This window comes from Hemibagrus wyckioides, linkage group LG09 (assembly GCF_019097595.1).
Source record: "Hemibagrus wyckioides isolate EC202008001 linkage group LG09, SWU_Hwy_1.0, whole genome shotgun sequence".
In the NCBI taxonomy this organism is placed as follows: Eukaryota; Metazoa; Chordata; class Actinopteri; order Siluriformes; family Bagridae; genus Hemibagrus; species Hemibagrus wyckioides.
Genome location: NC_080718.1, coordinates 18,371,836 through 18,387,906, shown reverse-complemented (window position 1 = coordinate 18,387,906; position 16,071 = coordinate 18,371,836). Strand labels below are relative to the sequence as shown.

At 37.9% G+C, this 16,071-nt stretch overlaps 2 protein-coding genes across 4 annotated transcripts; one reads left to right on the top strand and one right to left on the bottom strand.

Annotated features, from left to right (window-relative positions):
* Positions 1–145: 145 nt before the first annotated feature.
* Positions 146–3,177, bottom strand: enpp4 (ectonucleotide pyrophosphatase/phosphodiesterase 4). The gene is made up of 3 exons (XM_058399173.1): positions 2,331–3,177; positions 1,516–1,686; positions 146–1,412 (listed from the first exon to the last, which is right to left on the bottom strand). The coding sequence occupies exons 1-3, from the start codon at positions 3,175–3,177 to the stop codon at positions 1,045–1,047; spliced, it is 1,386 nt and encodes a 461-aa protein (XP_058255156.1). The 3' UTR covers positions 146–1,044.
* fam167aa (family with sequence similarity 167 member Aa) lies at positions 3,174–15,055 on the top strand. Of its 3 annotated transcripts, XM_058399179.1 has the most exons (4): positions 7,902–7,991; positions 9,292–9,323; positions 10,863–11,270; positions 11,523–15,055. In XM_058399179.1, the coding sequence occupies exons 3-4, from the start codon at positions 10,902–10,904 to the stop codon at positions 11,784–11,786; spliced, it is 633 nt and encodes a 210-aa protein (XP_058255162.1). In that variant the 5' UTR covers positions 7,902–7,991; positions 9,292–9,323; positions 10,863–10,901; the 3' UTR covers positions 11,787–15,055. The 3 variants fall into 3 exon arrangements, with proteins under 3 accessions (XP_058255163.1, XP_058255161.1, XP_058255162.1); XM_058399180.1 differs by lacking the exons at positions 7,902–7,991; positions 9,292–9,323 and adding an exon at positions 3,174–3,314; XM_058399178.1 differs by lacking the exon at positions 9,292–9,323 and having other exon boundaries at positions 7,843–7,991.
* Positions 15,056–16,071: the final 1,016 nt, after the last annotated feature.

Genomic DNA, 16,071 nt, shown 5'->3' with positions numbered 1-16,071 from the left:
TCCCTGACAATCTTTCACTTGCATAGTTACACAGTACCTGTACCTTAGAAGAAGACTTCAAGAAAATAGTGAACCAGCCCTTAAACCCGTCTCACCTTAAACACAGACATCCGAGTGCAAGAAACTCACATTCTCACAAAAAACAAAACATGTCGCTAAAAGCATATTATTCTTAGGATACTTTTCAAAATCACTGAACAGCCTTTACTACACTTGTACACTACCAGAATAGAAAAATAGAATATCTAAATATATAGATCAATATTCACTTAGGAAGCAGAAGAAATAAACATTCATATGCCCTTAAAGCATAAAACACAAGGAAATAAATATACAGTGTGCAGAACTCCGTAACTTAATTGCTTCAGTTGTTGGCGCAATGCTGGAGATCAGAAAAATCCCTCAAACCTCTGAAGCAAAGAAAAATATATTCTAGATTATCAGTACATTTCCAAGAAGTCATTAAAGTGAATGAAGATTGCACTTGGCATACATAGCATACCTGATAATACCAATGCCTTATAGTTTAACTTACAGTTTACTGTTTTAAGTTTTTGTTTTATAGTTTACGTTTTGTGGTATGTGCCCCAAAATATTTGCTTTAAAAATAATGGCAGTATTATGCTACGCCTTTATACATTATATAGGACCTGACATTCATCTGCAAATATTGAAAAATAAAAATAAAATCCCCCCCCCCAACACATATTACCCTCACTACATACAGGACTCATCTTAATATAATATCTGAATATAATTTGTTGTTTCAGTATATACCTAGCCTAGAAAAAAATAAACGGGTAAGCAGGAATTTATAGGAACTTGTTGCATCTTTAAGCTGTCATGTAAATAAATAGCAACTGTATTCTTTGGATAGCTATATGTGACAATAAGCAAACTGTCGCTACAGAAGCAAAGCGCCTTCCTATGATAATTTCTCTTTTTTTGTGTTTAGATTTGTGCTTTTTTAGTATTATTATTTTGTACATTTCTTTTTGGGTAAGTATGTTGCATTTTCTTAAACCAACCCTAAAATTTCCACTCTCATTCAAGCAAAGGTTCGTCGTCATCCTCCTCCAGCTCCAATCGTGCAAACGGCCGTGACGAGGAATGCTCCCTGTTCTTTAATAGTCTGAAGAGGAGGGTGATGGTGGTGAGAACTATGAAGGCACCGATGACGATGCCTATGACGGCTGCCAGGTCTGAGCACTTCTCTCTGAGCAGCACACAGCGCACGTTGCTGAAGCTGCCGTTATTAGGCATCTCGGGGATCCCCAGTAGGTTGCACATGAGCGGGTACAGATCCACACTGTTGATGCTTTTCATCCGGTAGCCTTTCCGAAAGTCAGGGCCCTGGGCTGCCAGGAAGGGGTGCATGCTGGTCAGAGAGCTATCATAGCCATGATCACCCACTGTGGAACAAGACAATACAGAATTTCTGTTAAAATAACACATGGGACATTTTAAACAGCACTGCAAGCATACATCTGATATTTCTAACAAAATACCACTTACATCGTGGAAGGTCTCCATGCTGGACGATTGTCCAGCCTTCATCAGCTATAAGGATGATGGGCTGAATGCGCTTGTTGTTTCTGTAATGCAGCTGGTCGGGTATTGCAGCTTTCCTGTAAGTCTTCATGTGTGCATGGCAGTGGCTAAGATTTTTGTACAGGTCTGAGGAATCTGTAAATAAATAAAAATAAATAAATAAATAAAAATTCACCTAAAATACACAGATTACACTGTAACCAAGGTGCCAACATTGCTAACAAGAAAAACAGAACACACAAAAAGCGCATTTTGATTGATGCGACTCCTGCATACTAGTCACATACATAATATTGTGCATATTATAATATTGATTGGAACTTTAGACTTTTGTAACTTGGTGAGGGTATGAGCTTTAATTGAATGTAAAAGCACATATAAGTATGTGTTTAATATAAAAACGTAGACCAAAAAATCCTGTTATTTGTTTTTTTTACATTTGTATTACTGAAAATTTATCATGCTTTTTTCAAAGATAAAAAAAACAAAAGATAAAGATGAAAAAAAAAACCTAGATAAAGTTGGTGCACAGAACAAATAAGCACAAATGAGTTTCATATCCCCTTCAGTGAATATTTGTGCAGTGAAAAGCAGAAACGTGAAGTTTAGAGGTGTCTCCCGTCTCGCTAAACAAAGAGAACAAAAACTGTAATCCTGTAAAATAATTGATGTTGGGAGCTCTAGTGGGATTCTAAACAATCCATTGGTAATTACTAGGGTGAATACAGCACCGAATACAGCACCGAATACAGCACACATATTTAAAGGTAAATACCCACCGTTGACTGGTATGATGGCAGCCACTGGAGTGGTGTCCACTAAAACATAGCTATTCCGATCGACACAGTCATCAAGCCTAATCAGTCGGTCCTGGGAGCACTGCACCATCCCATGATCACTAGTAATAATCACATTAATTTTCCCCAATAGTCCTGTTTGGTTAAGATGATCCATAAGAAACCCCACATGGTCATCTACTTCCTTCAGTGCCTTGGCCATCATTGTGGTGTTTTCAGGTCCATAGATGTGTCCAGTATTATCTGGTTCTTCCCAGTACAGAACAGCAAACTTGACCAAACTGTCTTCATTGAGCCATTTTGTCAGGTTGGCCAGTCTTTCATTAAATCTAACCTTTGGGTTATATTTTAAATAATATGTTGATGTATGGTTTTGAATCACCACATCTGTTCCCGGCCACATTGCAGCTGCAGATTTATAATTCTGGTTCTGCACAGAAACCCAAATCGGTGTGGCTTCGTTCCACCAGAATGGATCGCTAGAATTAGCAATAGTAAAATGTTTTCTTGTCTCAGAGTCATACATGCGACTTGCCAGAATTCCATGACTTTCCGCATACAGTCCGGTGGCAAGACTGTAATGATTAGGAAAGGTTTTAGTAGTGAAGACGTTAGTAAGCTGATGAATAAGAACACCATTGGAGAAGAATTTCTGTAGATTAGGCAACGGGTATTGTTCCAGATAGTCTGCCCGGAAACCATCGAACGATATAAGCAGTAGTGGAGTCACATCTTTTGCGTCACCTTTCTGTTCGTTGCTGGTTGCTTTCAGAGTGATGACCGATTCATAACATGCTGCTAGAACACACACAAGAGCCTGGAGATGCATCCTTTCAGAAGAAATGAAGTGTGAACAACTGCGAGAAAGAAAAGTTGCATCAATCCACATGAATTTGTTTCACTTTAAGATTTATATTGTGATTTTGAGCGAGCACAGACAAGTTTCCTGCTGGGAATCCTTAGCAGGTAAGCAAAAGACATTTGATCATGTGGTCTAGATAGCTCACTACACTAGTTTATGAATGACATGTGAATTGAACAGGTTCCTCCTTTGGTGATATATTGCTTAACTAGCTGACTTGGCCTACCTATACACAATAACCAACTACAGCCCAAGTTGTTTTTATACTAAATAGGTTATAGTGTTAGTCATACCTAGGGCAGATTCAAGAAGATTGCCAGTGTATTAAACTGATGCTAGAAAGAGAGTGCGAGTGAGAAAGATTTCTAAGCTCAGTGGCATTTAGAGGACTTTAATCCAGCTAGCTAACCGCGTGTGAAAACCGTTTAACAACTAGATAACGACAGGAAGTCATACAGAGCAGTAGCTGATCTGCACTTATGGCGACACTAAACTACCTTCCTACATGATGCAGAGCTACAGCTTTACACTGCACTACATCTCATTATACTACATTAACGCGACATACCAGTGAAGCAGAACCCAGTCCACACACACAGCTAGTCCAAGAGCCCGAGCAAGTTTCCACCAACCGATCAGACACAAGTTATAAGATATATTGGTTGCTTTATCATACTGAAGATTGGCGAATATATTCAGCCATGATAAGTCAACCAGAACGCCACGTATTTTACAGAAACAAACGAGAAACTCGCACGGGTTATTGTGTTGTATTACCGGTTTTCTCACTTCCTAGAAGTGCTCCTCTCGTGACAGACAGCTCCATCAGCCAATAGAAGGCTTGAGTTCTGCAGTGGTCCCGCCCCTCAACTGCAGGTGCTCCACTTACTGAAAAATGTTAGAGACTGAATAAAAAATAAAATTTAACATCATACCATACATAAGTTTTATTATAATGTTGTGAAAAATGTATTATTATTATTATTATTATTAGGGCCCGAGGAAGCCCTATTGTTTTCGTTAGAATTTATATTTTATTTTATTTTATTTCATTTTATTTTATTTTTTTTGGTCAAACTTTCGGGGCATTTTGGACCCCTTAACATGCTCAAAAACTCTTGAAAATCAGCAGACAGGTTGGAATCTGCGGCCATTAGGACGTCACTGTGGCTCGGCCCTGGGCGTGGCACACACCCGTTACAGCGCCCCCTGGAACATCTTGCTGCATAGCTGATACACGCTTGCACGTATCCATGTACAACTTGGTACACACTTAGATCTCATTGACCTGAACAACTTTTCACTGCATGTCATTAAGTCTAATCCACAGGAAGTGAGTTATTTTGAGTTGTTTGCAAAACGCACCCAATGGAATTTGAAATACTCCTCCTAGGGAATTGATACAACCGCCATCAAACCCAGGCTAAAATGATCTCAAGACATTGATACAACCGCCATCAAACCCAGGCTAAAATGATCTCAAGACATTGATACAACCGCCATCAAACCCAGGCTAAAATGATCTCAAGACATTGATACAACCGCCATCAAACCCAGGCTAAAATGATCTCAAGACATTGATACAACCGCCATCAAACCCAGGCTAAAATGATCTCAAGACATTGATACAACCGCCATCAAACCCAGGCTAAAATGATCTCAAGACATTGATACAACCGCCATCAAACCCAGGCTAAAATGATCTCAAGACATTGATACAACCGCCATCAAACCCAGGCTAAAATGATCTCAAGACATTGATACAACCGCCATCAAACCCAGGCTAAAATGATCTCAAGACATTGATACAACCGCCATCAAACCCAGGCTAAAATGATCTCAAGACATTGATACAACCGCCATCAAACCCAGGCTAAAATGATCTCAAGACATTGATACAACCGCCATCAAACCCAGGCTAAAATGATCTCAAGACATTGATACAACCGCCATCAAACCCAGGCTAAAATGATCTCAAGACATTGATACAACCGCCATCAAACCCAGGCTAAAATGATCTCAAGACATTGATACAACCGCCATCAAACCCAGGCTAAAATGATCTCAAGACATTGATACAACCGCCACCAAACCCAGGCTAAAATGATCTCAAGACATTGATACAACCGCCACCAAACCCAGGCTAATATGATCTCAAGACATTGATACAACCGCCACCAAACCCAGGCTAATATGATCTCAAGACATTGATACAACCACCACCAAACCCAGGCTAATATGATCTCAAGACATTGATACAACCGCCACCAAACCCAGGCTAATATGATCTCAAGACATTGATACAACCGCCACCAAACCCAGGCTAATATGATCTCAAGACATTGATACAACCGCCACCAAACCCAGGCTAATATGATCTCAAGACATTGATACAACCACCACCAAACCCAGGCTAAAATGATCTCAAGACATTGATAATGCAAAATTGATGAGGGATTTTTGATATCTCAAACGGTTCAGCCCTTAAACGTATGAAATAAAACGAAACAGGAAGTGGCTAATAACGTCTGTGTACATTAAGTGATCTACATGAAACCTTAGGATTATGTTAAGCATTGAAAGCTGATCACACTGATATGACAACTGTGAGTGTCACTCATAGCGCCACCACCTGGCAGCAGGAAGTGTGTTACTTTTAGAAATCTCTAATGTTTTCCTTTACTTTCACCTGATTTGGTTGAAAATCAGTCAGAATAATGTCAGGACATGGCTGATGTGAAACTGAAGGAATTTGTGATATTTTGAATGATGTTGCTATTGTGAGGACGTAATAGAAAAAAATTAATGTTCTTATATCTTAACAGTGGAAAGCCCTAATGTTTCAAAAATAATTTTACATAGAAAGAACAACTGGTTATGAGTAATTCTGCTTAGTTTCATGATTTTGTGACGCTCTAACGGTTCACAACAAATTTTTACATTTATCAGTCCATTGACTGGACATGGTTTTGGCCTGACTCCTGCAGTACTAGACTATGTCCACTAGAGGCTCTTTCCACTTCATTTTTATTTTTTTAAATATGGCTTCATGTTCAAAATTTATATATACAGAGTCAGCCAAAAAATGTATATACACTTCAAGAAAAGAAAAAGTAGACATTTTTTCCTTGGTGACTCTCTCTATATATATATAAACTGATATAGAAATATAGTTTAGAGGGAGAGTCATTGTCCCTTTTGACATCACTGGACATTGCTATGATCTGTTTCATTACACCCAAACTGTCACTTTTGCCCTTATATAGTTTAGATGGAGAGTTAGTTTTCTTGTTGCCATCAGTGGACATTGCTGTGATCACTTTCATTAGACCCAAATTGTCACTCTTGTCCTTTTGGTATTTCCCCTTTTAATGCATGTACCCACTGTGCTCACTGTGTCTGGTGTGCCTGGGCGGCGATGGCACCGTGTAGTGATGGCCCATAGTGCAAGGGCCCGTCATTGCTGCTTGCAGCTATATTTATTATTATTATTATTATTATTATTATTATTATTATTATTATTATTATTATTATTATTATTATTATATGCAAATAATTTAAAAAATCAACAAAAACACCGTTTGTCCTTTGTTTGTCCGTTTTTCTAAATTCATGTATTTAATTTCATTTCCTTCATAAAGGAGGAAGTGCTTTTATCCTGATCAGGGTGGATCTGTGAGGTGTGAACACACCTGGGCTAGATGTGATAGTCCATGCCAACTGATTCACATCTAGGGCTAATTTCTTATACATCTCCTATGTGGCAGAAAGTGCAAAATCATTTGTAAGTCCATACAGACAGTAACCTGTACTCAAGTTAAGAATCTGGAGCACCACTGCTCCGCCCTTATTGTGACTAAACACTATATTGCCAAAAGATTTGGGACATCTGCCTTTACATGCACATGAATGTAATATGGAGTTGGCCTGCCCTTTGCAGCTATAACAGCTTCAACTCTTCTGAGAAGGCTTTCCACAAAATTAAGGTTTAGGAGTGTGTTTACTGGAATTTTTGACCATTCCTCTATAAGCACATTTGTGAGGTCAGGCACTGATGTTGGACAAGAAGGTCTGGCTCACAGTCTCATCCCATAGGTGTTCTACCAGGTTGAGGTCAGGACTCTGAGCAGGCCAGTCAAGTTCTTCCACACAAAACTCACTCATCCATGTCTTTATGGACCTCGCTTTGTGCACTGGTGTGCAGTCATGTTGGAACAGGAAGGGGTCATCCCCAAACTGTTCCCACAGTGTTGGGAGCATGAAGTTGTCCAAAATGTCTAGATATGAAGCATTAAGAGTTCCTTTCATTGGAACTAAGCCCAACCCCTGAAAAACGACTCCTGAATTCAATGATATGGAGGCGTTTCTCAAAACGTTTAGAAATATAATGTATAAAGCAAAACAGTTTAACCAGTTTATTGATCCTGTGACAGTGTCATGATGTGTAGGCATGTAAATTGTGCAAAATTTAGGCAATTAAAATAGGTGTGTTTAGCTTATTAACGGGTTCACATTGCTGGTTTTCTGCTAAGATTTTCTGCAGCTCCTGTCAGTTAAACCTGTATGCTTGAATTATAACCTATTTACTTGCATTATTTCACAATCTAAAATTTGCTTCCACCCACGCGCACTTCTCTGTTAGTGTGTGTGTGTGTGTGTGTGTGTAAAGACCCCCACCCGTATGTATGAGTCTCTCACTCTGGCGGCTGCGGGGGGACTGATCAGCCGCGCAGCCTGAGAAAGCGCACACACTCCCGTGATCATGCCTACCAAGACATGAGGTAGGTGTTATTTATCTTGCACGCATAACAGATCACTGTACGGGTGCAGTGTACGCGCTACTGCATTATAGCTGCATTAAGTGCACGGGGTTCTGCAGTCCACAGCCTTTGGTAATTGCTATCGATGCAGGCTGTGCTGAAGAGATGGCGCATTCAGAGTATACCTACTGTAAGGTTACAGCAGTGGCGTCGGTAGTTATTGAGGGTGTTTGCGCGTTCATGTGTCGAGGTTTGTGTGAGCTTAACCTGCAAGCCTGTAAATGTGTGGATCACACACACCGTGTTTTTATTCAGAGCCATTGTAATGTTGCTAGGAGTGATCTAAGCATTTGATGTTTGGACATTCACCATATAGAACACTTGTAGGCCTGTGTATATGGGGCTGTTTCTGTATCTTGGTGGGGACCAGACTTGTATACCCACAAGTTTAGGAATATCTGACAGTTTTGACCTCGTGATTCTCAGAGGTTAAATAAAATAAAATGAAATAAATACATTTTCTTTTCTTTTTCATTTTTTTTGCCCTTTTGGGCACAGAGGTTATGGTTAAAGTGTGCACACAATTAATAAGCTGCATTAATCATTTATTAAAAGTTCTTACAAGGATAGTGTAACAATCTTGTGCCATGTCTTGAGCATTTTTATACAATGTGTTTATAAACACAATATTTCATAATTATTCTTTAAGATATCAGCCTATATTTAAGTGTGTTCATATATTAGAGCAGTTCAGCACACCAAATCATGTCAAGTAAGGGTGAGGACAAAAATTTGTATAGCTAATATAAACATCTTTGAGGTTATGTCCCAAAATAGACACACAGAGATACACAGACAGTACATAGATAGACTAGCTATTCAGTCCTTAGATAGAATACTTTAGATCCAATTCATGCTAGGCCGTCAGCACAGATATGTTAAGAAATTTAAGTTCATATGTGCATCTCCTAAAAGTGTCACCATGCTGCTGGTTACAGTCTACAGCAAAGACCTTAAGCTGTGGTGCTTATAGCACTTTTTTTTTTTTTTTTTACCAAATCACACAATATCTTGTTTAATAAATGCAATCAATAAAACAGTCCCTATATGCTATGGATCTTGTGTCAGCTATCACATACAGTTTCTTTTCTATGCAATATCAGTTTATTAAAATTAAATGTCAAAGAGTTGATAAAAAGCGTGGATACACCTAATTTTTAAAATAATGTAGACAACACTAAGAAGTGATGCAGTGGCAAGAAAAGTCTTTTATATTAGAACTTCCTAACATTATTCCTTATTATTCATTCTTCTTATCTAGCTTCATGTGACAGACGCAAGCTATTGATGCAGGTAAAATCTATTTTTTAAAACATATTCAGAAATAAATCCACACAAATCAGTTAAGCTTTTATCTCCTTAAACATAAACATGTATTAAAATGTCAAGAAGATCAAATTAAATAAAAATGTTTAAGTACTAGTGTTGTCAGTAGAAACTTCTTTAAACATATAGTCTTTAAATATTTAATATCACATTGCAGTTAAATTGTGCTTATTTAATTGCCATTCATAATACGAAAATAACCACATATGGGTACACACAGCCATCCTAGAATATTTGTAAATCATGTTCTCATTTCTTTTTCATAATAATGCTTGTGTGTATCTACCCCCAACTTACTTGTTCTGCACCAGTTATCTTGCTACAGATTCCTAGAAATGATTTTTGTTGTAAAGGCAATGGCCCATGCCTTAATGATGAGTACCATCATATTCACTTAAGCACATAATCCAGCTCACATTCCTGAGGCATGTCCATGTGACTGCTGCTCATTGTTTATTGACACAAGCATGAGCCAGTATTTTGATGAAAACATGGCCTCCTGAAAAGTCTTTCTGAAATAAAGAGGTTTAGCCTTTTGCCCAGTCGATTAAGCCTGTCTTAATGAACTGACACATGCCCTATGATCAGAGTCGCCCCAGATGAAATGAAGACTAGAGAGATGAAGAGTCTGGCTGGACTCTAGGGGTTCCCAGTTTAGCAGGCAGCTGCTGTGTCCTACTTCACTGTTCACCCTCAGGAGCCAGTAAACTTCAGCCAAAGACTCTAGGAAACCTAATTTGGTGGTGGATGGAAAATGTGTTCTAATCATGATCATTATAAAATCATTAAATGACAGCAATTGGGAAAAAGAGTACTTTGAAATCAGCGAGTAAAGGCACAAACCTCTGATAAAAGCAAATAAGAATTGTTGTGGAAACAGACAGGTTGCGAAACAACAAACATTACTAGCAGAAGAGTTAAAAATGCGACCTTTAAGCTTTAGTGTGAACATCAGCCTGATTGCAACAATAGAACCAATTCATACAAGCTTTGTCACACAGCTTGGGAGGTCATAAGACTCTTTTTCCATACAAAAATCTGTGAGTCATGTGATAAGCATAGTTTACAATGGCTTGGTGGATTGTGTTACTTCCTCATTCCACAGGTGGATGTTGAAAAACCGAACTAATCCCTTATGTATTCTCCTTTACTTTTGTTGTCTAAAGGTCTTGAATGTTTAATTGAGGAGATATTTAACAGTGCCTAAGTTTAGTATCAAATATTTTATAGATTTTATACTTTTTGTAGCTTCTATTTACCTGATATGTTTTTTTGTTTTATATTTTTAGTTTTAATGGTTTATAATGTTTTTACTCTGAATTGTTAATGCATATTTCTTCTAACAAATGACATACACTTATGTCAATATTTCCAAAAGGGATGGATTTGCATACCATTATTCCTAAAGCAATATGTAAATCTGCCAAAAGAAAAACCCCTCATTGTTTCACCTGCTATAAAAACAATCCAGTAACCAGTTACCACCTTTCTCACTTTATCTTTCAGTGTGTTGGAACATTTCAGTGAGATTTTATAGGGGCTAGAATGTCCATAAAGACGATGCCAGTCCCACAGGCCCTGATGGTAACTCTAAACAGCTCAGATGAGAACAGAAATGTTTCAGTGACTCAGGATGACCATCTCTCCAGTTTGAAGGCTTTGGCTGAGAAACTACACCTTGAGACAAAGAAGCCTTCACATATGGAGTGGAGGTTTCAGCTGGAGAGCCAGAGATCTAAAGCTCTGCAGACCACAGTGGCTGTTAAAGAAGGACACATACGATCCTGGAGTTCTCTGAAGTGGACAAAATCATCATTGGACTTTCCTGTAAACAAGCTCCAAAGGCCTCCACTTGAGAGACTGAAAGGGTACGGAAGTGTTACTGAGGCACTGGAAAGGCTTAGAAAAGAGTTGGTAAGCTCTGTGGGTTGTTTTGTTTAAATGCAAATTGCTGATTTACATATGCAAATGAATTAAAGACAGATCTAATGTCAACTGACAACTCGAGAGAAACTAGAAATTTGATCTATTTAGAAATGGCTTTGATTTATGTGTTATCTGAATATAATTTTTTTTTTGCTATAGCTTAAAATCTGAATTTAGTATGTTACTTGTTTAGTTTGCCATTGTTCTTACTTACTGGTCAGTTTGCATTATTTTCTGTAGAGGGAGATGCGTGTACAGGACCAGCAGCTAGCTCTCCAGCTTGTGCGTCTCCACGGCGATCTTAACAAGCTTAAAATTGAGCAAGCGTGTAAGCAGCATCGAAAGATGTTAAACGATGCTACGTTTGAGTTGGAGGAGCGCTATGAGATGCTAGACCTGCTTTGCGATGTCCCTGTCACCTCTGGATTCGGCATCTCTGCACCACTCAAGCTTATCGGCATCACGAAGATGAACATCAGCTCCCGTCGCTTCTCCCTATGCTAATCACTCTGCTTAGACTGAATATATGGACTATACAGATTTAATTACAAGATAAAAATGTGCACTTAAAATGCACATTTTTGTCTTAAGTGATTCTGTTCATGGTTTAATTCAGCGTTAACATGGCAAATACCAGCAGTACAGTGATACAATGGGTAGCATTGCTGGATCACAGCTCCAGGAACCTTAGCTCGATCTTGACCTCCTTTACTGTACTGTGTCTGAGTTTTGGAAATTCATGCTATACTGGCATAGGTTTCCTTCGGGTTCTCCGGTTCCCCCCACTGTCTAAAAAATGCAGTGGCAGAGTAGTTATGCCAAATTGCCTCTTGGGTGTGAATAAGTGTGAATATGTGTGTTCATGGTTCCCTGCAATGGACAAGCATCACAGATGGGGTAAATTCCATCTGTCTTGTATCCAGCGTTACCAAGATAGGGAGGGAGAGAGAGAGCAAGCATATTTTAGCGTATTTGAATAAATTACCCCCAAATAAACACATACCTGTGTAGATGGTAGATAAAAAAACATGTTACAACAGAATCCTTTTGCAAATCTATGACATTATGTAGTAACTCCTCCCCATTTAAAAAAAATTCACCCCGGCTCACACATCTATCCAGTAGAAAATCATCAAATTCCACTCTGTAACAACATGTTTGTTTGTCTTCCTTTCATTGTGCCAGTTTATTAGGACAGCTGGACCTCAGTGTGTCATAGTTTACTAAACTGCAACCCTGATGACAGCTAGACAAACGCTTCTAAAGGCACTGCGCCGCCAATCATTCAGAGCAGATCCATGCTAGATCAGTATGCACACATGCACGCAGCTTTTCTAATCACGCTACATCACCTTTCATTTAGAGTGCACAAAGAGCTAGCAGACTGTACATCGGGACAGGAAATGATAGTGTTCTTTACGAGTTTTGTTCATAATTGTAACCTTTTGACTTTAAAGCCTTTAAATCAGCATTTCTTTTAAGAGAGATTTCCAGGAATCCACTGTCGTTCTCTCTCTCTCTAATCATTTACATTACATGTACTATATGACCAAAGGTTTGTGGACACCTGATCATCACACACCTATGTGCTTTTTGAATGTCCCATTCTAAATTAAGTTCCACTTTGCTGTTATAATAGTCTCCGCTCATCTAGAGTGGAATTTTGAGAATAGAGTTGAATAGATCTTTATTGTCATTATTTTAAAAACAGCGAAAGACTATCTAGCAGCTCACAAGAAATGGCAATGTAAATAGAATGTAAATAGAAAGAGCATAAATATGAACAAAAGAAACACAAGAGTTTAACAAGTAATGCATTGCAAATAAGCAGCATAGTGTACATGTGTTATGTGTTCAGGGGGTTATTGCACTTCTACATTAAGAGGTAGGGGTTTATTGCACTTTAGTGTTTGGGAGTGGGTGGAGGGGAAGAATGGGAGGAGGAAGGTTTATGCATTTCAGTGCCTGAATTTGTACTTATTATTGGAGCATGGCTGTGGGTATTTGTGTTAATTCAGCCACAAGAGCATTAGTGAGGTCAGGCACTGATGTCAGGTGAGGGCACAGTCGGTGTTCCAGTTCATCCCAAAGGTGTTCAGGGGCTTGAGGTCAGGGCTCTGTCCAGGCTAAATTTGTCATTTTAATGTCTGATGAAAACGCTAAATTATAAGCGATATATGGTATATTTTATGCACTGATTGTTTAATGTGACAGATTATCTAATGACTGATTAGTGCATCTAAATTGACATATTACAATTCTGGTTTTCGACACGATTCTTCAGCTCTCTGTGAACACAAAATTCTCAGTCTTGTAAGAGCCCACCGCCAGAGGAAGAGACTTTCATGAAGTGCTTTAATTAAATTCCCTAATCTATAGTATAATTCAGTAGTTATCCATCATGCCCACTTTAAGATGCATCATATTTTGTGGGTTAAATTCAGACACAAAGCTTGACTGATCAACTGTATTTGAATGAAATGACTATTTATCAAATGTTTTGTCCTTTAGAGACTTCTTGAGGTGAAAGGTTAAGAAAAGGTGTGTTCATGCAAATCTTCACTGCTGAGCTACAACCTTTTGTTGTTTTATCGTGGAGATAAAGATAAGAAATAGGCCTGTAGTTTGTTAGCTGGCATGGATCAAGGTAAGTTTTATAGATGCCTGTTTGAGGTTTAAATGAATAGCCAAGGCCTTTTTTTTTCCTACGGATGTTTGAATGCTTCTAGTTCCACCAATCGATGCTAGTACTTGTTTAGAAAAATGTGTATCACTAGTTTCATAGCCAGCCGCATGCTGTCACTTCACAGACGCTCAGCCAAGAGTTAAGTTCCTCGAAGAGTTGCATTAAAAATAATTTTAAACAACAATCATAAGAGGTATTCCTAAGACCTTCAGTAGACCTGGTCTACTGAACTAATGCCTCCTTTTCATTATTCAATAGAAATAAATGTTAAAAAATACATACATGGCAAATGAATGATGAGGTATTGTCCATTTTATGTCCATCACTGATTTTGAACAGGGGTTGCCTGGGACATGCCTGGGTATTTTTTTTAATCATGTTTAGCTTATCGTTCTTACTCTCTATGTGTCTCTGCCAGTCAGTTGGTTGCTCAGTTCTTATTCTTTTTATTGTTATGAATGCTGGGTGTTGCTCATTTTATGGCCTGGCTCTTGTTATGATCCACTGTGAACATGTGAAACTTGGCTCTACATTAAAGTTTCTCTCCTAAGGAAGCACTCGGTTGTAAATATAGATAAATGCCACCATCTAACGGCCACAGAGGACAACTGCTGATTTAATGAGATCAGTGTTTCCCAATCTACTAAATCTACTCTAGAGGTAACAAGAAAAGATAATAAAGACTGTAAATCAAAACAAGTGTCTCCAACATCTTTAGGAAAATGAAATGTTTATTTATTTTTTTTGCCACATTTCCATGTATTAAAAGGACAAAGATACAAAATTATTTGTTCGTGTGCACATTTGTATCTTGTTAATCAGAGGAATCTGTACAGGTCATTTTTTAAAACATTTTTCGATTATTAAAACCTCAGATAAATGTATAAAACTGTAAACTCAAAGGACATTTCAAACTCAAAAACGATTCAGCTGTAATATCCAGTGTTAAAGTCACATATGAGAATCTGTCATACTTTTTTTTTTAATACATTTTAAAATGTTCCGGAAAAATTAAAGATGTAAATCCCATTAAACTGATCTTGTTGTTTACTTACATTCATTATTTTTTCCAGAAGAGGACACTAAATGGAGGAAACAAGACAAGCATAGATGATAAATAACAATCAAAGTGGTTATAAAGTGGTGAGAAACCAAACTATGTTATAACATTTGTTTATTAGTGGTCATATAAATATGTACAGTAATTATTACTGTATGCATGACATAATGTCCTCATTATCATAATTTAGGACCATTTGAAAGGCTCTGGCATTATGTGATTAAAGGGGACACAATCCATTGTATTGATGGCTACATACCACGTCTGATTCGATCCATAAAACTAAAGTGTCTGAGTCACAATCTATCAACGTATATAATTCAATCAATTAACATGATGAAACATCTATGCAGGTAGTTGGTTTTTATACAGTGAAGTACAGTGGTAGGTTACGTATGAGAAACTGTGAAACAAACAAATAAACAAACAAACAAACAAAAAAAACGATGTACCATTGAAGAAAGTAAAAATATAGAAATACCATACGATGTTCATCCTCAGAAAGTCATCTACTAATCTCCTGACGTATAGAATATAGCCTTTAGATTGAAAATAGAAATCAGCAATTTGAGTTCGTGCTGGTGAGAACTTCAGAGACGCCTCACAACATTAGACGACTACGTTCATGCAACACATGTCTTGCCTTGAGGAATCAGAACAAGAGCCTCACAGTTAATGGTAGCAAAGGACCAGAACATCCTAATATGACACAGTCGCACAGAACAAACACCAAGAAAAACAAAACAAACTAAACAACAGACTTCAACAAAACCCCTGAATCTCAACCCTTAGTTGTTGTTTTTTTTCCAGTGTGCCAAACACACTATATACCCATGCAAATTTACAGACATTTCTCAATTGTCTTTTTTTTTTTTTTAAGTAGATCTCAAAAACTACCAAAACATACAATGAATTATCAACCAACATACATCTGAACTAAGTTTGTCAGATTGCTAATACAAAATATACATTCAGATTTTTTCTTCTGTTTCATTTCACATTATACCCTCCTTTACGTTATTATTTATACATTTATACCTCGG